The 24,110-nt window shown below is 39.3% G+C and overlaps 1 protein-coding gene across 1 annotated transcript in view; it reads right to left on the bottom strand.

Annotated features, from left to right (window-relative positions):
- The window catches only part of ADAMTSL1 (ADAMTS like 1), a 611,419-nt gene that overhangs the window by 441,062 nt on the left and 146,247 nt on the right, over window positions 1-24,110 (bottom strand). Inside the window, exon 2 of the mRNA XM_067553131.1 lies at window positions 1,790-1,909. Within this exon, the coding sequence (XP_067409232.1) occupies window positions 1,790-1,909 (120 nt within the window). The remainder of the gene's footprint in view (window positions 1-1,789; window positions 1,910-24,110) is intronic.

Below are 24,110 nucleotides of genomic sequence, written 5' to 3'. Positions count from 1 at the left end.
TATATGATCATGACATTAAAAAGACTGTCATAATGCATATGCACAAGGAGACTGAATTAAAGGTTGCACAGGAAAACTTAAATCTGGCATTTCCTAATTTTTGAGTGCTTGACTTAATAATGTTCTTTTAATGTTGTTTTATGTGGGATATATATTTAAAAAAGCATGATTGTGGAACAGGAATAACGCAAATGCTACCTTGGAGGAAAACTTCGGGTAATTTACACAGTGCCTTCACTTGTCAACAGTATCCTAATGCACTTGCAATCAGGCACAAGACCAAGACATTCCAAGACAACAAACAGGCCAAGTCAGTGATACAGACAAAACTGTAATAAAAAATCTGCTTGCTTGTCTAGGCTACATGGCCTCAATGGTTCTAGTACACAGTGACTCAGGCCCCACATCATTAATCATGGGGGGAAATTATACTATCTTTACAAAGAATCTTTATTGCACTGGCAGTAAAGCAGTTGCTTGATACTGCTCTGAACGCCCTATAAAATTACAAACACTGATAAAACAAAGTGTTGATTTTGCCCAATCTGTGAACTCTGAGTGGAATTGTAAAACGCCAAGGACAGTTTGTCTGAAAGCAGATGGATTAGCACAAACACAGTGGATTGTTTATTAATGTTTTTTATTCCCTTTGTCAACTGGTTTCTTTGACCCAAACAACAAGATTTATCAAAAGTCATCCCTCCAATGTCCCGGCGCAACTATGTTCTCACAAATAGTAATTGGCTAGTCTTTCAGGCCAAAGAAAAATAACTTCAGGCATTTCTTTCCTAGACTACTAGATAAGTAGATAGAGTATGCAGTGAGCATCGTCAGTCTAACACTGCTGAATCTCCTTTTCAAGTTTCTTGTTTTTTTCCCCACCCACACAGGATCATTATTGTGGGCCATAACCTCTAAGATGCATCAACAATCCAGGAAATATCAGCTGCTGATTTGCCACAATTCCAGTTTAACCACAATGTATTAGTAAACATAACAAAGGATTAGGCCGGCAAATTTACTGTCATGATAAAATCAGCTGATTTGTTTCTTTTCAAATTAAAGCACAATTAAACATATCACTCAAAACTGCTTTACTTTGGAAGTTCTTTAAATTAAAGTATCAGAGAACAAACTGCTAAATATTCACAGTTTGAAATCCCTCACACTTTTAAAACAGAAATCTTACACAGACAAGAGGTAGTGGAAACAGAGCTTTTCATCATACTTTAGATAACAAGAAAACTTTCTATTCTAAATCCATTCTTCTCTCTTCTTGTTACTGGCATTCTTTCTACTGACTCTTTGCAAAGCATTATTTATTTTGTCTATTGTTCCTTCAGAATGAACTTCAATATTTAAGTAATTTTCAGGATGAATTTTTCAAATACAGCCTCTGAAACAGCAAGCGTTGTTTTCCACATCTAAGTTTTTTGTGGAACACAAAATTTTTATGAAAAAGGCAGAAACCAAGACACCCGAAATCTCAGAGCAAGACTATTGCTACCATAATTTTAGGGACCAAATTATGGCTCCTTTGAAAACTGTGACCCTAAATGTACAGTAAATATATCATTCCCCAGAAATTTTCCACACCAGGCTGTCACTATTCTAATTGCATTTCTATTCTTGTCATATTTGATGTTTTCTTCATAACATCTCAGGCCTGAACCTTTCCATAAAGGGACCAAACTGAGCGAAGGACCGGATGCAAAATTTCACAACCCAGCAAACGTTCATTTCAGTATGAGGTATTAATAAAACAAATATAAGAAGAGGAGAGTCCTACCAGATCTTCAGTTTTATGGTTATTCAGTAAGTCAGACAGGAAATCATCATGCAGACTCTCTCTTCGAATCAATGTAAATTCACGCAGAAAAACGGCTCCTTGGTTTGAGTCTCCACAAACCTGGAAAGATAATATGATATTAAGAAAAACAATGCTCCAATATTGCCATCCAAGAAAAAGAGGTGAATTAGCATATTTCTTAATGGCCCTTTGTCTTTTAGATTACTAAATTAATTCCATCTCTGACCAGAATAGCCATTAATGAAAATGGAAACCTGCATTTAAAAGAAAGTTAATAGTTTGCTCAGATGTCCAATGATACAAGCTGGAATTTTATTTCTCAAAAGGTATGGCCTGTAGAGCAGTAGTTCACAGTTAAAATCCTCTGTGGCGAAGTGATATCTTCTTAAAACACATTCTGAACCATACAGACAAGAGTCCCCCAGGCGTCCTAATTCACTGGGTCCATTCTAAAGGGTGTGATTGGATATTTGAGGGCTAGGAAGGGGAAATGTTTAGATCTGTTTAATGATGGATGAGATTCAGGTCGAAATCATGTATGTATACAACTAAGTGCATATGCATCTTAAATGAGCACGGAAAATAAAATACTGCACATGCATGGTTAATCATTTTAATTTAATTTATAACTATTGCTGAATTAGTTATTTTCAAGCCTAGCAGAGCTTGTAAGCTCTTGGGGGCAGAGACTCTCTCTTCATTATGGGTCGGAACAGTGACTTATGTGCTACTGTAATGCTCGTAACAATAATTAATTCTCATTGTGACCCTTTGTGTAGTTATCCTAGCCCAAAAGAATCTAAACAAATTTTTAAAAATTAGAACACATTTTAAGTTCTCAAAACCAGTAGTACATATAGTTTTTTTCCTTCAAAGTTCCCACACAAAGAAAGCTGCCTTTGGGCTGAAACAAACCATAAAAAGTAAGGAATCCCATAGCAAAGAGAAATGTTTGAGATAGTTATTAACTGAAAATAGGGTATTCACTGTCAATTGGAATTCTAGTAACTTTTTCAATTTAATTCTCTTTCAACATGTTTTGAAAAAGGCCCAACTTGCTAAAACAAATCTAGTGAGACTGTACTAAATAGGTTCAAGTCAAAGGTATGTAAACATGCATGTTTTGTTTTTATATTTTAGTATTTGGGACTACAGCCTATATATCTAATATAATATACAACATTCAAGGGTCGAAATTTATGTTCGGACACCAAAGCATGGTAGCTGTTGATTTTGGCAAAAATCAACAGTGGAATGGCAACCACTTTGGATATATATGGAATACCAAGTGCTGTAGTAATATATGATATCAAGGGTAATTCCTTGTGAGCTTGAGAAAAACACAACACTTACAAATGGAGAAGTATTACTCACAAGTGCCTTTTTATTACACTTGTCTACCAGCTATTTTGTAAACCAGAAAAGCTATTTTGATTCTTCCCCACTTCTACTGGTACTATTCCTTGTATCCCTCCACCTGCAAAACTAGATACCATAATTACCATGAATTTACCTCAAGCTTTAAAAGACTGGGTGAGAGAGAAGCATCTGGGAACACCATGGATATGACAGACAGTATGTCTAATGGGAAGATGAAGATTGTATTCAGCCCTCCTTAGCAGCTAGCTAGTATTGCAATCTGGGAGGAGGAAATATTCCCTTCCATCTGGGAAGTGAGAGCAGAAATGCTGCACAGTCAGTATGACTATAATGGGGTGGATAGAAGGAGACAAGCTAATAAAGAAAGAGGGGAGGAACTGGGAAATAACAACACAAAAAGGGTGATGGATGGAAAAACCTGGTGTGTCTGCTCAGAACCACCTGAATTGAATGCTTATTAGAGCAGATACTCCCTTCAGCATACACTTGAGCTTCAGTCACAGTCAATAAGGGGCACCTTACTCCTTTGAGCTCCCCTGCTATGAAATGTAAAGTAAAAAAAAAAAATTCTTTCTATGAAAAGAATATGGTTTTATGAGTGTGGGGTTTAATTTATACCCAACCTGGAGCACCATGGTTAACATTGAGTGACACACCCATTATATTACTCACGTATTGTTGCGTCATAGCAATGATGGGTCCATGAAATATACACGTTTTCACAACCAAAACTACCACTTAAATACATTTTCCATAACAAAGGATTCTGTCATCATAAAAATCTATTATCCGTAATGTCCCCAAAGTAGCTCCTCATTAATCCTGATTGGTTCACCCCAGGGGTGGCAGCTGGAATTCAGCAATAAAAAGTAAGTGGCTTCAGCAATGGAAATTGCAGGGTTTTTTGAGTTTTTTCAAGTGCCCTTCTCTACCTGTGATTTAATCACCTAAGGTAAGTGAGGTTAAGAATATAACCAAAATCAATTAATGATTCAGATCCAGTTTTGGGAAGCTCAGTACAGAATCTGATAAGTGTTCCTTGCCCACCACAGGGGTAACACACTTTGCCAAATGTGTGTATACATGTGGCCCACATGACTTATTCAGATTCTACAGAGACTAAGTTATTTTAAAAGCAGTGAGTTGCAAAGGAAACCTTCCAAATACGAACCAAGTATAAACAAACCCATGGTCATCTTCCAGAGCCTGCAGACAGCCTGAAATTAAGGCCCTGGAAGCCGTCAAGTACTCCAGCCTTCATTAATAGTGTGATGTTAACACTAAAGCCTAGCAATAACAATTGACATGCCAGCATTAACCATTTCATTGCTAATCATTTTAGCAGATGGGACGAAAAAGGGAGTAGGAGTCTGAAGCTGCTAAAGGGAGGGGGACACTGAAGGAAAAAAGAAGATAATAACACAGCTCTGCAAACAATTTTGGAAGCACAGTTTGACGAATGTGAAAATGAAAGGAAAAATCCAGCAGAACTGTTGCTCACTATAAGGAAGGAGATCAGGGCATCATTCCATGGTTGTTTTATGGCTTTCATTGATGCTTTTAAATGGTGAAGGTGGTCTTCCATTCCTTAAAGTTGCTCAACACTCTGGCCTGCTCAACACTACAGTAAGGCAGCTTAGTCTACAGTTTGTCAGTGTCTACACTACAGCCTTGTCCTGCCGATGTAAGTGCCCTACTACACCGACATAACTCCACCTCCACAAGAGACATAGGGCTTATGTCAGTCTAGCTACAGCGATGCAGTATTTGTATAGACACTGTATTACTTGCTCTCTTGCCGTGAAATTGATAAGAAAGCCATCAACTAGAGCCCAGCTGCCCTCCCCCCCCACTCCCCTGGACAGCTGGACCCCACTCATGGCTGGGAGCCTGGGGTGAGACACCCAACCTGCTGGACGCCATAAAATTGACAAGGCTGCCCACTCCCAGAAGGGAAGGGAGAGGCAAGACACCCCAGGCGGCTTCCAGTGGGTTAGTGGGGAAGAGGGGGAGAAGGGCAGCCCACTGGGAGCCTATGAGGCAGCCAGGCTCTTGGCAGGGAGCTCCAGCGGAGCAGGCTCAGTCTCTCAGCTCCCCACACTGCCCCAGTGGGGTCTGTGTGAGCGCTTCTGGGGAGGACACACACCACCGACCCAGGGAGGGTAGCGTGGACATCAGCCACCACAGTAATTATTGTGGTGGCTACAAGTCGACCTAATAGAGGCTGACATAAGTTTTTAGTGTAGACATATCCTTTGTAATCTGTTTTGCAGTACATTATGTTAGGGTGCTACTAAAAAAAAAAATTATTGTTTTATTAGATGGGAAGGGAAGTAACGCTAATTGGGTAAAAATCCAAGCAAGGCTTATTTGGCTCAATTCCCATCTCCTTCAGACCAATGTAAGCCCAGAGAAACTCCATGACACCTAATGGTGTAAATTCAGTGCAGATGACAGCTCTCATGAGCCTACAGAACAAATACAGAACAGCAATATAAATGAGGGAACAGTAAAGTAGGAGGAAAAAGATGCAATCTCTACTTCCACAGGGTGGTACCTCCCTCTACAAGTAGTCTGACTGATTTCACTGGGACCAGTCATGGAGTAAGATACTACTCACCCTGAATAAGGGTGGTACAATCTACCCCATGCTAAATAGAAGTATAATAATATAGGGCTAGATTTTGTTATTTTTATTCATGCATGTAGCGCCATTGACTCCAGCAGGGCTCCTCACAAAGTACGAGTACCCGAATGTGGTTCAACATATATATGTTTCAAACACCTTTTTGTGCCTGCCAAGAAGAGTTTAAATATAACAACTGCTCAGTCCAGAGGACTCAAACTATTTAAAGTCTATTTAAAAATCAAACAGGAAACTCATTACTGTGTCAGAATTTTGGGTACAAAGCATGCAATGCTTGTAATATAAAAAACTCCCATGAAAGCCTAACTACGTGAAAGGGTGCAATATACTTCCTCTTATATGAGCGCTAAGTGAAAGTCCCACTGCATCTCTCAACTCTGCACAGCCGTTACTTAAAATAGGGAAAGGCACCCTGGAGCAGTCACAGGTGTGTCCACATAGCTGCTGGCTGCCAAAAGCACTTGTTGATGAGCACTTCTGTGTTGCCTCAAGGGAAGGTTAACAAAAATTCCATAAGGGTGTTCTGAAATAAGATGGAAATTATTATTACTGCATTTAACCTCTAACAATTTTGTACCCTGGTTTTGATCTGAACTCTTCTTTTTCTTCTTCTCCAAAGAATAACTAGACACAGGTACAAATCCAATGCCTGGAATCAGTGGTGGGAGTGTTTAAAATCTAAATCCAGATCTGAATTTTGCAAGTTGACCTCATCTTTCTAATAGGCCAAACCAAAATTACTGAATCCAAACACATCTTAAATGGGGAATGGAAGCTGAAGTTTTTGGGCCTCCTCTGCCGCCCTTAATCACATTGGGTAGATAACCAGTAGGCTATGCATTGTTAAGCCCAATTTTGAATGTTGCCTATTGGGAAGTACCTTACTAGTATAGACCCACTGTTATCAGTGCAACTAAAGTTGGCAGAATCAAGCATCCAGGACAACTCATCCTGGATGCTGCTTGAGGGATACAAAAGTGAAGATTCTAGGAGTGTTCAAGGTCAACTATCTAGATACCCAGAGGAAACCTCTAAGGGAAATCAGAGAGATTGTGTGAGAGTGTCCCTTTAGAGAAGACTTTGCTATGTTTTCAGATTAAACCAGAGAAAATGTTTCCCCCAATGGCAAACTGAAAGCCCAAGTTTGTCCAAAGTCTGTCTGTGGTGTAGAGGTAGCATGAACACCCTGGGAACCCTAAATCTGTCCTGCCTCTCACAGCCACTAGTTGCTGCTCTGAGGTACAGGATGCCACCAACCTCGCCCTTCCCGCTTCTTTAATATCAAGATCTCCCACACAGCCCTGTGGTGTGGCAGCCGCAAAGTAGCCGCTGTGCGGTGGCAATGAGCTTTGCCTTGCTGTTACAAACCAGTGAGCTTTAATGGGATACTGAAATGTCAGGCTGATCCACTTCAATTCTCTATGACTATAAAACAAAGACCCATGGCTCACCCACCAGCTGAGACAGGATTGGACCTTGAAAACTGCACTACGATTACAAACAGGGAAGGATCAGCAAGAGAACCCTTTTATTCCTGGACAGACAAACCAGGGGTTTGGTGGCATCATAAACAAATGAATTTATCCTCTAGAGAATTCACCAATTCTTTTCTGATCATCTGTTTTTAGACCGAGAAGACTGGATGTGACAGAGAAACAATATGAAGAATGAAAAGAAAAATTCAGTTTTCAAAAGTCTTTCAATTTTCAAACTCTAAGGCTTAGGTAAGGTCACATTAGGGTTAGTATCCTGACAGTGTCCCTTTAAGACCAGAAATAAGAAACAAACTTGGAGAATTACATGCCACCAGTTTTTCATTTAAAAAGGCAGCACAAGCTACAAACCACTAAATGTTAGTGGGTCTGATTCAACTCTCATTTTGACCTGGGATAACACTGGTGTAACTCCATTGACTTACCCCGCCCCCCCTCTCCATTCCATCACTTAGCAGCCTTCATGTTGCTTGGTGTAAGCTGATGCCACCTCTCCGGAGTTGAATGCCGTGGGAGTAGACAGAAGAAACTTGGGGTGATGACTTACTGCCTGTACACATAAGCTGTCCTTGTAGCCAGGAAAATTAGGAGTTACAATAGAAGTAGAAAGGGTAACAGACTAGCTTTTAAGGAGCCACCTGTCTCTGCACCTATAGATTACCAAATGGCTCTTGCAGAGCACTAACTCTGGGGTGTCACTGCTTTCCTCATCTACAAATGTTCACTTCATCATCCCCATAATCCCCCACTCCCAGAACTACTCGGGCACCACTAAAACTGGGACATGCTTAAGAATGTAAGAACAGCCATACTGGGTCAGACATCACAGTGGCCTGTCTTCCCACAGTGGCTGGTGCCAGATGCTTCAGAGGGAATTAACAGAACAAGGCAATTGTTGGAGTGATCCATTCCCTGTCATCCCAGCTTCCAGCAGTCAGAGCTTTAGGGGCACCCAAAGCATGGGGTTGAATTTCTGACCACCTTGGCTAATATCCATTGATAGAATTACCTAAATTCAAGGATGTCTTTTTTTAATCCAGTTATAATTTTGGCCTTCACAATGGCCACGAGTTGCACAAGTTGACTGTGTGTTATGTGAAGTACCTTTGTTTGCTTTAAACTTGCTGGCTATTAATTTCATTGGGTGACCCTTGTGTTATGTGAAGGTGTAAACAACACTCCCTATTCACTTTCTCCACTCCATTTATGATTTTATAGACCTATCTATCATATCCCCCCTCCACTGTCTCTGTTCTAAGATGAACAGTCCCAGTCTTCTTAATCTCTCCTCATAGGGAAGCTGCTCCTTACCCCTAATTATTTTTGTTGACCTTCTCTGTAGTTTTTCCAATTCTATCTTTTTTTAGATGGGGCAACCAGAACTGTACAGTCTTGGTACCATGGATTTATATAGTGATATTATGACAGAAGGGATGAATAATAAAATAGAAACTAATGGCTCCTAACATTATTAGTTGTTTTTTTTCCCCACTACTGCTGCACATTGAGCGGATGTTTTCAGAGAACTAACCATGATAACTCCAAGATCTTTCTTGAGTGGTGACTGCTAATTTAGACCTCATCATTTTGTATGTATAGTTGGGATTATGTTTTTCCCGTGTGCACTACTTTGCATTTATTAACATTGAATTTCACCTGCCATTTTGTTGCCCAGTCACCCAGTTTTGTGAGATCTTTGTAACTCTTCGCAGTCCGCTTTAGACTTCATTTTCTTGAGTATCATTCATTGTTTTCAATATCATCTGCAAATTTTGCCACCTCCCGGTTTACCCCCTTTTCCAGATCATTTATGAACATGTTGATCAGCACAGATCCCAGTAGAGATCCTCAGGCGACCCTGTTATTTACCATTTTCCATTGTGTTCTGTTCTAGTCTAAATACTGGCTGCTTTCCCTCTACTCACTTCGCCAAACTGGTTTTGAAAGGAAATTTCTGTTCATATGAATCACTATGGGGGAGATTTTCAAAGGCACAAATGGCAGTTTCGTGCTCATCTCTCACTGATTTTCAGTGGTAACAAGGTGTTTCACGGCTTTCAGACTTTGAAACTCTCCCTTTAATTTTGATACTGTTGCTTCCCAGTTTGATAAATTAGTTTTAGAAATGGGAGAAATTGCTGTTTCATTAAAATCATTCCTAAAACAGCATTTCTAGATACTGAAATATGTTCTTCTGGGATCTGAAGATAAATGTACATACCTTGAAGAGGGGGAAGAGAGGAGGAGGAAAAAAAATAAAAAAGCAAAAAGCCCAACATTACCTAACCGTCTCCCCAGGTTGCAGTAAAGAAAATATTTTTAGCCCCGTGGAAAATAGCATTTGGGAGCCTGTGTATCAATAATTTGGTTTTCTGTCTCTGGCCTTTCCAAACCATTATATTATGATTGTATTATGTTTCTGAACCAGCAACATGTCTTTTTGGAAACTAGCTACTGTGTGTAGTTGTTTTGTAGGTTTAGCTCTGTGAAAGAAAAGGACGCTCTTATTTGGCTTCTCTGAAGATACTCACAAAGTGCCACAAAATACAAATACAAATAGCGATATATTTCCCCAAGGAATGTTTTATTCAGCTGGGAAGTGTTCCCACCAGAAAATCTTAGCTGGGCTTGAAATATATTTAATCTTTAACTGCTCCCCCCCTCCCCTTCCTCTTGAATTCAGTCTCTGTGGAAATAATGATTCACTTAATGGTAATGCCCTGACTTCTTTTAAAAGTTCTGTGAAGAAAAAGTGGCTTTGTGCTAATTATTTCAGTTCTTAAACAGCCACAATAGAAGAGTCTGGTTAATGTATTCATTGGAGGAATTATTTAAGCTCCATTTCAATCTCTCATTATAAGTGAACAAAAGAAACAAAAAGTGATTTGCACTCAAGAATTACAGCATGAAGTGTCCCTCAAACAAAACCACCAGCAACTAACATCTTAGAGAGACATTAGCCATGATGGGGATAGATTTGTAAAGCACACACACGCCTACACTTGACCTGCAGCGTTCTGACAAGGGAGAAAGCCAATATGCCTCCATCAAACGGAGTGACAAAAATGCAGAATGTACAAAACACATCAGTCCTACCGCTGCCAAGCAACCTTGGCTGAAAAAAAATATGAGGAGCTGACTGTGGGAAAGAAAGATGAACTCACATAGAAGCAAACAAATCAAAACTACACAACTCCTTTTAAATCCTGCTGATTAAAGCCTTCTTCCTAGCAGTTAACAAATCACCACAAAACATGCAGGTGCAAAAAGGTCCTGTACTAGCCCACTGAGATTCTGCTTGAAAGTATCACCTACCTTTTAATTAACAGGTGCTCCGTAGGCAAGATTTAGATTTTTTTAAGGTCCAGTTTAATAAAACAGGATGAAAACTAAACAAAACCAAACAAAAAAATAATCTACTCTGCTTTGACAGTGGGATCCATATAAGGCTGGGATTCCATCCATGTGTTTCCTTTGCAAAACATGCCAAACAGTTATTGTTGCTCAAAATACTTGAGAGGGAGATATATGAATTGCTGTGGGACACACTGTAAAAAACCACAAAAACATACAACCTAGGGAATTCCTGCCACCCCTTGATTCAGTGCATTATTAAACTTTTCTTAGACAAGTATAAAACCTCATCAGGCTATTCACTTTTTCACAGTAGAAGCACATTATAAAGTATGTATAAAATGGTATGTGTAACATGAGGAACTAGATCAAGGCATGGTTTGGGAAAGCACTGTGCAAACAAACACAGCTTTACCAATGTCTTTTGTTCCTGACCTGCAATAAACCTCAATCTCAAAATTATTCCAGGACACAGGCCCTGCCTGCATAGAGGATGCAGATTGCATGGTGGTTTAGGATTGTGGATAAATATTTACTTGGGGTTAGAGAGACCCATGTCATTTTCAATTGTGACCTAATCTGGATTAGTTAATTTTCAGACAGCACTAAAATTAGGTCAATTAGAAGGCAAAATGTACAATTACATTGCAGTACATATTGTAATGAGTGTACTTGGGTTAATATATATTTTGCTCCACCTTTTTTTTTTTTTTTTTTTTTTTTTTTTTTTTGAGAGTACTAGGAAATGCCTTTGCATATAAGGCTTGTTTTAAGCAACTGACACAAATTGTAGAACCTCCAGTCTCACGTGAATCATTAAAAATAAATAACCTGATTTAGATGCAATGAAGACATTTATTAAAGGTTTTGTTTTACTGTCTTCTTGTACCACCCAAGTTTCATGTGACAAATGGAAAGCTTGATCCTCCTCCAGTGGCTTACAGAGCTTTATTCTCATGGCTTCATTTCTCAGCCTGAAAAAAGCAGAGACCACCACACATTTTGATTTCAACAGAGATATAAAATCCTTTAGGCTTCTTTCTTGTTGAGCTTAGTTGAGATCCTGGAAAATGAAATAGTCTGTTCTGCAGAAGATATGATCTGGCTTCCTGGAAACTCATACCACTACATTCTGTTCTCAAAAATAAAAACTTCAAAATGATGTCTTACAGTTTTACTTTGGGCTGTTATTTTGGTACTCAAGCATCATATCCCTATGATACACAGTAGTAATCCAGGGAACTCCTAGCCAAGGGAGTCAAGAAACAAGATACACGAAATTAAGAGAGTCAATTACCAATAACCATTAATCTAGTTAATTGCAATTAGGTTCTCTTTGCTGCCCACTTTATCGAGAATGAAGTCTACTTTCTATTAAAATACTTCGGGAAATGATCTTACTGTGCTTCTACCACATTAGATAGTATAAAAGGAGAGAACGCAAAATAATGGCATCTTCACTTTGGTGATTCCTAGGCAAGTTATAGCTTGTCTTTGCAGTCCTGTTCATAGTATTCGTCATCACACCACTTATGATTAATTAGGGATTCGAATTGCAACAACAGTGTAATTATTGCAAAGGGAAAATGTCTTTTGTTTTCATTGTTTCTACTGAACAAATCTTATATGTAGTGGTGTCGTAGCCAGGTTAGTCCCAGGATGTTTTCATCCTCCGGACAGATGACCAACTCCCTCAGATTTCCACCATCCATCCATTAAACTATCTCTGAAACTCCCACACCAGCATCAACTTCCTGGACACCACGATCAGCTTCAATAGTAGAACTCTACAGATAACTATATACAAGAAACCCAGATGTCACACCTTCTTTCTCAGATTCAGTAACCACTCCAAACATACCACGTAATCTGTTATCTACAGCCAGGCACTCAGCTACCATAAAATATGCTTTGAGGAGACAGTTCAGGGTATACACCTTAATATACTCAAAATGGCCTTCACCAAACAAGGACACTCAACTCCAGAGCAGTAGATTGCATCATGGAACAGGCCACCCAAATATCCCAAGAGAACTTGATTCAGTACAGAAATAAAACCCACTCTGACTACACACCCCTCATTGTCACCTATCACCCCCTGATAGAACACATACAAGATATCATCAAACAGCTAAAATCCCAACCTGATGGATTCCCCTTCCTGAAAGAAATCTTTCCTGAACCCCGTCTTCTGGCCTTCAAACAACACCTCAGCCTCTCCCAGCTCATCAGATGCAAGCTCCCCATAGATCAGGACACACCTACTCAAAGCAGCACCAGACCCTGCCAGAACAATTGATGCAAAACCTGCGCACATATCTCCACTGCTACAATTATCAACACTCCCCACAACACATCTTTCAAGATCCATAGGTCCTATATATGCCTTTCACAATATGAGCTGTACTTCATCCAGTGCACTAAATGCCCCAATATCAACTATGTGGGTAAAACCAGACATTTGCTATGCTCTCGAATGAACTAACACAGGAAATTAATAAAAGACAAAAACACCATATCACTTGTGGGTGCACACTTTTCACAAAGCGATCACCCTATATCTGACCTATTGGTCCTCATCTTCAAAGGAAACCTGCGTGACACTTTCAAAAGTGAAGTCTGAGACCTTAAATTCATAACTTCGCTAAACACTAAAAATCGTCTTAATAAAAGCACTGGATTTATAGCCTATTACAACAATCTGTAACCCACTAATCCCCCCTTTTCGTACTATGACTACAGTGTTGTTAACAGGCCACTTCAACTTGAATGCTCCCTTATAATATGTGCTAACTACTTATGCTAAATTATTTGCTCGACCTTGTATTTACCTGTGACACTCTGAGTATCTTTCCTAGACCTGAGGAAGAACTCTGTATAGCTTGAAAGCTCCTCCCTCTCACCAACAGAAGTTGGCCCAATAAAAAATATTATCTCACTCACCTTGTCTCAAATCTTATATAGCATTTACAACAGTTTAGACAATTGAAATGGCCAATAACGGAGGTCAGAATACAGTAGTAATCCTACCCATATGACCTGCAACTCAGTTATGCTCTGATTATCTCATTTATTTATGATCAGTTTTTGAAAATTCTATTCAATCGAGGCAAATAATTGTTTTTTTGGATAGGCAAGTAAACTACTGTTAATTTTCCATCATCATGGTAAAGGGTTGTCGTATTTTGTGCCCAGACTGGTAAATTTTCATGCAAACTTGTACAAGGCTAAAGCAAAAGTCAGGATTTTTACATCATTCTGAAGAAATGAAACTTTAAAAGATCCAACATGAAATATTCTAGGGTAATTAACTTCATACCATGAGGTAAATATGATTCATTTAAATCAAGACCCATTACCTATATTTTAAAGGGATTATTTTTCCCACATTTGATTTTTTTTAAATGTCTTATATTTTGTTTCAAGGATGCATTTGATGGGATTTTTAATGTTTCCTGCCAACAGTAAAACTGGTTTTAATAACTGTTGTCGTCTTTTTTTATTCTGTACAGTATGTGGATATAGTTTTTTATTTTATGTATTTTTACGATGTTGGACATATCTCTTTTTATCTCTCCATTTTTGGTTTGCTGAGAATCTGTCACATGTGTTATTAATGAAGTGAGTTGGGTCAAACTCTTGCAATCAGAATCTTAAACTGCTCTCAGATCTTTATGTGCTAAATATGGAACTGAACAGTTTCTGTAGTTAATGTAAGTCAGGCTGGGATATTTGACATGCATTAGCAAATTATGGGCCAGACCTTCAGCTGGTGTAAAGCAGTATAGCTTTATTTAAGTCAGTGATTTATACCAAGGATCTAAATCAATACCTACTTCAACTGAAATATTACCTCCTTCCCTTTTAAAAAAAATAAATTAGTAGTACCATTGTTGAGAATGCAGACAAAGATGACAAGATCTTATTGAAATTATTATTTTTTTTAATTTCATCCTTGTTTCTTATTGGTGGCAGTCATTTACTAAGGCACTATGGCCTACATCCCTCCTTTTGCAGAGATCATGTGTCCCCAGGAGGAATTCTGTCAGACAGGTGTACAACACAGCGGACCGACACAGCCCTAAGGGGTGGTGCTGCATGCCCTTCCCCATCTAATTTCAAGCAGCTACCAACTTGGTCTGTGCTCCTCAGCTACATTATAGGGATGTTTAAAAAGAATACTTCTTGCACCCTTCTCCTTATTGTGTACCCATGCAAGGATTAGCCATAACCTATCCATGTAGTATCAGGACAACAATTTCTTGGAATGCCAATAACATTGCTTCTGTGACAGAGTTACTGGAAGCTTGTTTTCAACATGCATCTCTCAATCTCAACAGATGGCACGTAAGAGCATTTTCAGAGATTCAGAGATTTCTGAGTCCAGAAAGCACCATCATGATCAACTAATTTGAGCTTCTGCAGTAAACAGACTAGAGAATTTCAGCCAGTAATTCCTGCATTAGGCCATCAATGCATTCTGCATTGTTCATCAATAAGTTGTGGTTGAAGAAGAAAGACTGCTAGGGCTCTCAAGACACATCTCTTGTAAAGTTTAGTAAGCATGTAATCTTTTGTACAAATTTAAGAATATTGTTTTGGAGATGCAACCATTTTATATGGTTCTTCGCTCCTGAAATGGTTTCCCTTCACCCTATCTGAATTAGAGCGATTTTCCCTCTAAATTTGAGAATGGAAAACAACAAACTGAGAAAAAGTAGCATCCAGCAGCCAGTCAGGATCACCAGGAGAGTACCCCTGCACTGCATTGTGTCCCAATTTAGCTCAAGGGAATTATGAATTGATTCTTTCTTAAGACTCAGACTGAAGTTGTCCAAAGCTTGGCATATATTCCAAAGTAAAATATCTTGATCTGGAATACTAATAGCTAATTTTTAGTTTCAGATCTTTTCCATGTATTACAATTCAAGAGCAGGGTACAGAATTCCTTACTAGCATTTGATTTTTAAAAAAATCCCAAAGGATACATGGGAGTTACCAGAAAAACTGTATGGAGAGAAACTGCTCATTTGATTGAAATCTCTTGACAGTTTAAATAGGATTCTTAACTATTTCTTTTGAATGGTGTAAGACAACATATACAGCTAATATACTCATCCTATATGGCTTCATATTTCATTAGTTTGGCAGGACATTCCATAGGAACAAGTGTACAAATTAAATATGCAAAGAGCTGAACATTTTGACAGATATTAAAATGTCTTCTTTCCTCAGCACTATCTGACGGGTCTCTTCCCACTTCTTCTCCCAAAGAACAGGGTGATCAGCTTATTAGGTAGCTAGGGAAGTCCCAATTTCCTGGGGTGCCACATGGTATCATCTATCCATTTCCAATGATTTTGAAATTCAGATTTTGCCTGCAAACCAAAAACAGATGTGCTGCCTACTGCACAGAGAGATTTGGAAGGCCCATACCCTCCTTGGGCTGACCTTGCTGAATATGAAGCTGCACCAGGGATACTAATGCAGGGAAATCCAGGATGACTCTACAGAAGAAGGCAGGAGCCTGGATCAGGAGACGAGTCATTGGGTGACAGATTCTGGAATGCATGGAGGAGCAAGTGACAACCCTTCCACTCATCCCTGCCCAGTGGTAAATGCCCCTAACCTAAATGCTTTTAAGGGACCTGATCCAAAGGCCAGGGAAGCCAATTCCATTCCTGATCCAAGCCTTTCCATGGACTTTAGCTGGCTTCTGATCAGACCATACACTTATACTTTGGATGTGTGCACATCTCCGTGCCCTCTAGTGGCTGATCCAGATAAAAGGTTTATGAGCCTGAACGGGTTTCTACCTAATTTACTTAGTCGTTTCACTCATTAGGCAGAGGCTCATGCTTTTAAGCACCAATGGACTGGAAACCCAAACCTTTTTATTAACTCAAGAATGACTGGTTAGGAAAGGGGCACCCAATGTAGGTTTAGAACTCATAACCCTGGGATTAAGAGTCCCATGTTGTACTTACTCAGCTAAGCAGCTGTACATACACGTATATGTCAGTAACCACATGCTCTTTACCTAGGTCTACAGCTTTGAGACACCTAGAGCTTCCCTGCTTTACAAATTTCACACACAGACCCACATCCCAGAGCCTGAATGTCAACACTGCAATTTTTTATAGCCCCACAGCCCAAGCCAGCTGACATGGGCCAGACACGCGTGTCTTATTGCAGCGTACACACACCCCTACACAGATTAAAAAAATATCCAGGAGTTTTTATAGTTAAAGATAACAGACATCATGATTTAGCCAGTCATTATCTACTAAAGACCTAACAGAAAAGTGAAAAGGGCGCACAAATTATCCCACATCTGCCTTCTGTAGGGATCTTACACCTTCCAGTGGAACATCTGGAACTAGCCACTGCTAGAGACAGAATGCAGGACTAGATGGCCCTATGGTCTGATCCAGTCTGGCAGTTCCTGTCTGCCACAAAGGAAGCTGTGGGAATGGTCTGAAATTTCTATTAAAGAGCATTGACTTCGTAATCTTCTAAACAGGAACTAAATCTCACATTAAATTAATGGTGGTAAATGAAATAATTGTTTTCTAGAAAAGAGAGAAATGCTAGAGTTTTTAGAATATTTTAAAAGGAAAGAGCACAAAACAGAGCTGCACAGACTAGTATTTTGTACTGAAAATACACACGCAATGTGGAGCAGATCAAATTGATTTTTTACATCTCCAAATCTTCTGGTTCTATTAAAAAAGAAAAGAAATGGAACCAAGGAAGACTCATTTGTTCAGAAACACCTTTTTTATGTGGATCTGTTTTTCTTTCATTTCTGTTGAAGAAAAAAAAAGTTACCTTGAACACACTACAAATTAGCCAACCCAGAGAAGGTCTGAAGTCACCAATCACTAAGTAGTAGTTGCGAAAACATGAAGTTATAAACCCTAAGAGCCCCAGGGTTTTAAGTGGGAATTCTTTATAAGAGGTTTTTCTTTTATTGTTTGGTTTTTGTTTTTTTTTTCAGACTGTCTTTTGAGTTCCCTGAAGCAACTGTGCAAACCTCAGGGGATAAATTCAACTATTACAGAGTAGTAAAATGTTTACTAAAAATTCTACCACCAGTTTTATTACCATAGGCCATTCTGACGATTACTCTCCATGCTAAGAGATTTACAATTAAACCATAGGGACTTTGGCCCAAACTGAAGTCTTCACAGTTACACTCGTTTATATGTATGACATTAACACTTCCAAAGAATATCCTTCTGTATCACCACCCAATTTAAGCCAAATAAAACATGAGGGAGGTAGAAATAGGGAAAACAATTCACAATTATTTACAATCCCTTCTTTTATAAAGTGAATTTAGTGGTAATGAACAGACCATATCCCTGGCAAGTGAAGTAGTCATTCATCGAACAGTTACAACATGGGAGCCCCTCCACTGCTCATCAGTGTGCCTCAGATAATCTGGAAGAACCTGTTAAAGGAGTGAGAGGCGCTCGTTCTCCACCATGCCTTGTCAGCCCTTGGCCTATCTATTAAGACCAAAGGTAACTATCATTGTCATTTCGTGAGATGGACACCTGCTAACACCACTCATTGCCCAGTGGCAACAGGCAGTCTGAATACAGCAGATGGTATTACACTTCACATCTCATTGCTGCTAGCCAGAAGCCCAGAATTAGAACTTTAGGAGAAGGAGAAGACGACACTGGCCCAACCCCCATCTTCACCCATTACGTCAGGTGTGTCCCAATGAAAGGTTGAAAAGGAAAGCAGGAAGTGGAATGCTTCTCAGCAGAGGAATCAGCAGAAGCAGACATAACAGGAACAAGACAGACACTACATGTCACTAGGATACACACACGTTGGCTCATTAGGTCATATCCCAATGTCACATTGGGACCACAGAGGAGAGCAACAGGTTGTAACATCTAGGAAGATCTCATGTGTCAATTTCTGGAGGAGATTGAGATGTTTGTACTAAAATTTACTACTTTTCTTTGGACAATAAGCAATGTGGTAGGGTACCAGACAACAACCTGACCTGGATAGCTTGTAAAATAGAAAACCTTCTCAACTGTGCTCAACCCTGCCTACAGACTCCAGGACTCTTTTCAAATCTCAAAAATGGAATGTGAACACCCCCCCTCTGGCCCACCTACCAAGAGAGACAAAGTCCTCATGTGAAACAAAGTCCTTTGGGTGGCTCCACATAATCTGCAAATCTAGAGACAAGACTGTCATGGGCATCCTGATAATCTACAGCCTCATGACACTGAAGGTTGCGGAAAGTGACAGAGATGCTGTCTGTTATGGTAATGATGTTCACACGGCTCATCATAGCAAGAGACTTCATCATTCACATAGCTAATGCCTTGAACGCAGTGGCACAAAACTGCCTATCCAAACTCCAGACAAAAGGCAACTACCACTGTGGCCCACCTCCAAATGTTCATGGAAAGCCATATTTCAAATTTTACTTAAAGAAAACTATATAGTGAACAAAAAGACCGAGGAGCAGAATTGATAAAGCACACAAACATTCCCTAACTACTGCTACTAATACAACTCTCACCCATCTCCCACACCAATCTCCGTGGTTCTCAAATGACCTAAAACAGAAGAAGCAAGAAAGATAAACCATAAAAAATTGATGTTTGAATACATCACATGACACAGCAGACTTTGGCACAAGGGATTCTGTCAAACAATATTATTCACTTCCTTGAACCTGAGAAGGGAAAACTTTTGCTATGAAACATCCTGCTGCTTTTCCCATTCTCTCTCTCTCTCTCACACACACACACACACACACACACACACACACAATTTCTTAAATACTTCATTGCTTAAAAATGGATCCCTTTATCTCATAACGCTGATCCCCAGCTTCAAAAACCTCTTAAATCACAGTATATTTTATGGCTCTCTCTTTCTCAACACATTTAAAATGTAACAAAACCTTTCAGTACACACAACTCTTTCTCCCAAACTTTGAACTTGTCTACTTAAAGTGTAGTGTTCATGCTATGGAATATCTTTAACTAGCACCTGCAGAAATGCCCATTTATGAAAATTATAGAAGCTGCATATAAAACACATGGCAGGCAGATTAAGGGCTTCTCTACATGATCCTGCAGTGTGGACTACGGGAGTGTGAGTTGCAGCTGCACGAAAGTGTTGCACTGTAACTGCCCCGTGTAGACACTGCTACAGTGAACTAAAATGTACCAAGTTCATGTTAACATGGTCTTGATTCAAACAGGACTGTCTACTTATTCTATCAAGGGGTTTAAGCTGTTCCTGTCACACACACTTTATGTAGGACACTAGCTGGCTAGAGGGAATGATAAAATTTTCACCTCTACATCACTGGTTCAAATGCACTGTCAGTAGTAACATCAGCTGAGCAAATACAAAAAAAAAATGTATTCACAAGTATTAATTAGAGTAAAATCCATCAGTTTGCTTTGTTGTTATTCACAAAGTCTTCTAATATAAGTTCCACTAACATTTGTTTGAGTGACTCCCCCCTCCCCCGAATGTTTGCCTGAAGTCTCACAAACATTCATGCAAACATTTTTGCATAAAGGTTCCTGCCAGAAGTTTGAAATCTTATTTCCTCATCCAGCTAAGAAGCTGTCATTTAGTCAATTCCAATAATCTAGTCAAAAAGCAGAAACACCAGGAACAACATACAGTGGAGGATATTGTTGAAGCAAATAGAGAGCAACACGTAGGCTGGAATAGGTTCACATAGGATATATATTTCACAGTTCAAAATAACAAACATTTGCTTGTGTGTAATTTGCAACAGAAAGAGCTAATTTGTTGCATTATTTACTGCACGTTGTTTGTTCAGCTGTAATGGTTTCTGAAAGTTGGATGTTCAGTGGCCAATGAGAAGTGACCTAGTGGCTTCAGTTCAGTTCATAGAGGTTGGGTGATGCAGATCACAAAAACCACCACCATAACTGGTGCACTTGTCACGGAGACTAAGGGCGGCATGGGAATGGAGATTGAACTAGTGCGTTAGAATGGGGTTACATTATGCACATGTGAAAGTGTTTTCCTGAATCAGGGATGGAGTTAGGTGTGATGCTGTCTAAAGGGGAAGGTGACCAGCTACACTAATGTGGTCACAAAATTGTTATAAATCTTTAACAAAAGTATGCCTTGTGAGGTATCATTGGAAAAATTTAACCTGCTGAGCATTATTATTTTGTTGTAATGGGCATATCGACATTGTTTGTGTTTGTTATGAAATTTTGCTATATGTTTGCACATGTTGTGAGCCTGAGAAATGCCCACAGGTTAGCACTTCAGGGATAACAAAAGAGCTATAAACATGGGCCTATGCCTGTAATTCCCAAAGACACCTCAAATGGCACTTATGCAGGAGGTGCCAGCAGAATTTGCAGTTCATAAGAAGGACTTATGGCAAAGCCTGTATGGCAAAGCCACGGTACTGCCTGACCCATGACATAGTCAGGATTTCTCCAGCAAAAATTGGTCAATATATAAAAGGGGAGAAAAAAGGCCCATGGCCTCTTCTTTGCTACCCCATCTCTGGACTAGAGAATTTTAACTGGGGAAATTTCAAACAAAAAAAGACAGAGGCCACCAAAACTATTGGGCAACCCAAAGAGACTTATAGAAAACTAGCATATTTAACATTCCTACTACCGTTTTGGACTACATACTCTGACCCAACTGTAATTATTTGCTTTGACCTTTTAGTAACTCATTTCTTTTTCTTAGTTAATAAATCTTGAGTCAGTTTACTAAATGATTGGCTACAGCATTGTCTTTGGTATAAGGTTCTCAGTATCTATTGGCCTGGGTAAGTGACTGGCCCCCTGGGGCTGGAAGAACCTAATGGGTGGTGATTTTTGGTTTCATCACAGAAGTCCAGTTTGTCTGGGTGGTAATATAGACTGGAGTGTCTCAGAGGACTGTCTGTGACTCCATGTTAAGCTAGTATAGTGATCGACGAGCACACATTTGTTGCTGGTTTGGTGAAATCAAATTATAGAATATACCACCAATGTGGGAGTGTCTGCCCAGTGTTTTGGCAATCTGACCGAAGACTGGTCCTCTCAGCTGTGACCCAGAACAGGCATGGTGATATAAATAAGGACGGTAGAATCTGGTGTTATGGTTTTGATTACTCGCATAAACCTTATAAAATGATGAGATTTATTCCTCATGATTATAAGTAGAAAGCAGTTGAGAGTTACACAGATTTTAAAGAATAATGACAGGTCTGAGGCCTGTCCTGGCTCTCAAGTCAATGGCATAATTCCCACTGATGCTAGTGCAAACAGAATCAGGCCCCAGGACGACACAGAGGATATATCTATATAGCAATCGGTGGAGGGCGGGGACGATTGCAGCACATGTAGAGATACCTGAGCTAGCTCTAATCTAGTCAGCATGGGATATCGATAGCAGTGAAGCCATCACAGCAGCACTGGCTGTACAAGCACGCTTGGGACCCCTGGGCTCCTTACTTGGGGACTAGCCCAGGCTGAAGTCTGTGCTGCTGTGGCTTCGCTATTGGGACCCAAATGAGATAAATGAAAATGAGCTCACATATCTACACATGGTGCAATCAAACCACTGAGTTCTGTGTAGGCATCCCCACAGTGACCATGAACATAGGCTATTCAGACAAAGGAATGGCCACAAGTTCATTAAAACTTCCTATCTGATGCATGGAAATATCTGTTTGAGTAGGAAGTCCAATCCCCGTTTGATAAATCAAGATTTCTTCCTAATTCCTATTTTCATCTTTCATTACAATTTAATCAATCAGTTTTATCTTTTTATTTATTAATACCCCCATTCCTTTATTCCATATGCTGGACTGGTTGCTTTGGATTTGTCTTCCATTTCAAAGCTGTCTATAGTACCCACCACAAACTATGTGGTCTCTCCCACCATGCTTCAGTTCCGTTTTGGGGTACTATTATTATCATTAACAGTCATCTCAAATTTTATTTTAACATAAAAAGCGAGGAGGTATAAAAATTCTCTTCCTCAGAACATAAGGTGTTGTCTAGATGGGGAAATTGTCTGGTTTCTCTGAGTAATTATTCTGAAATAAGTCACTTTTTTATTCTGGAATACAGTGCTCCTAAAGGGAGCTATTCAAGATTATCTTATTCCACAATAGCTGAGCCTGTCAATTTTCCGATCTACACAAGGCTATATAATGGCTATTGTATTGTCCTACATTTTATTTCAAGGGCTAGATTTTATTATCAGATGCATAACATGAATCAACTCTAGCATGTGCTTTACCACAATCTCTTTCTTCTGAATATTCAACATGAAGAACAAAAATGAACTCATAGTACCTTTTGGCAAACTTTAGAAACGGATTATTTAAGGATGGTTTAAAAAAGAATCTTGGCAAGCTTCAGGCATATTAGATAGCAGATGAAAATTAATGGTACCTCCTTGTAATGCCTAAAAATGTGTTCCTCTGAAGTTTTTATGTAAACTGTAGGAAGAATTTACAGACTATCATGAACCAAAGAGATCACCACTTAAGCCATCTCAAATAATCATAAACCCTCTCTACAGTATATACTCTCAATTATTACACATTCTCAGCCATCTGCAAGAGCTCTTCCTGTATTTAGTAGAAATACAGAGGCTCTCTTTCTATAATTTTAATCTTGCAAAATGGGAAATGTGATCACTATAGTATATTCATATTATACAAATAATGCAAGAAATAGGTGTGCTCTAATAAGAACTTGGTTCCTAGTTGCTCTGTTCTATTAAATAGATTTCACTGTTTTCCTCGTGTCTGACAGTGACCTGATTCCAGAATTATTCCTATATTTATTTCTAAGGCAGAACAGAAAGTAACGTAAGTGTTTATTTAGCATTTTGTTTTCAAGACAAATGACCATTTGAGTTTGATGCAAACTATTTGGATTACCATAGCACCCATATGCCCCAAATAGGATTGGGGTTTTATTGTGCTAGGTGCGGTATTAGAGCAGATGTAACAGTTCCTGACAGAACAACTAACTAGAGACCCACGAACTGATTTGGAAAAAAAAATTAAAATAAAATAACTCCCTCTACTCACAAAATAAATAAATAATTCACGTTTCCAAAACCAAAAACCTCAAAAAGTTTCATTTGTGGTTAAGTGTTCGATTTCATGTTTTTCCCATTAGTCGTCATTTCTGTCAGGGACTGGAATGCTACAACACCTTAAGACAGTCAGGCTGTTCTTGCAGTATTTCCAGATCAACAAGAAGCAAAAAGTACTGGAAGACTTACAAGAAATTCTCATGGGATTTCTGGTCAAATTTTGCAGATTCAGGCAGCACAGTACGTGGAATAATCATGAAAACTTTTGGGTGCTTATCCAATCCAAGCTGACATCCAAACCTTCTGAAGACCCCTTCCCCCTCACTAG

This window comes from Emydura macquarii, unplaced genomic scaffold (genome assembly GCF_026122565.2).
Source record: "Emydura macquarii macquarii isolate MOO-44397 ecotype Brisbane River unplaced genomic scaffold, CSIRO-AGI_Emac_v2 contig_1451, whole genome shotgun sequence".
NCBI classification, from domain to species: domain Eukaryota; kingdom Metazoa; phylum Chordata; order Testudines; family Chelidae; genus Emydura; species Emydura macquarii.
The sequence above is the reverse complement of the archived record's forward strand: the minus strand, read 5'-3'. Positions and strand labels throughout refer to the sequence as shown.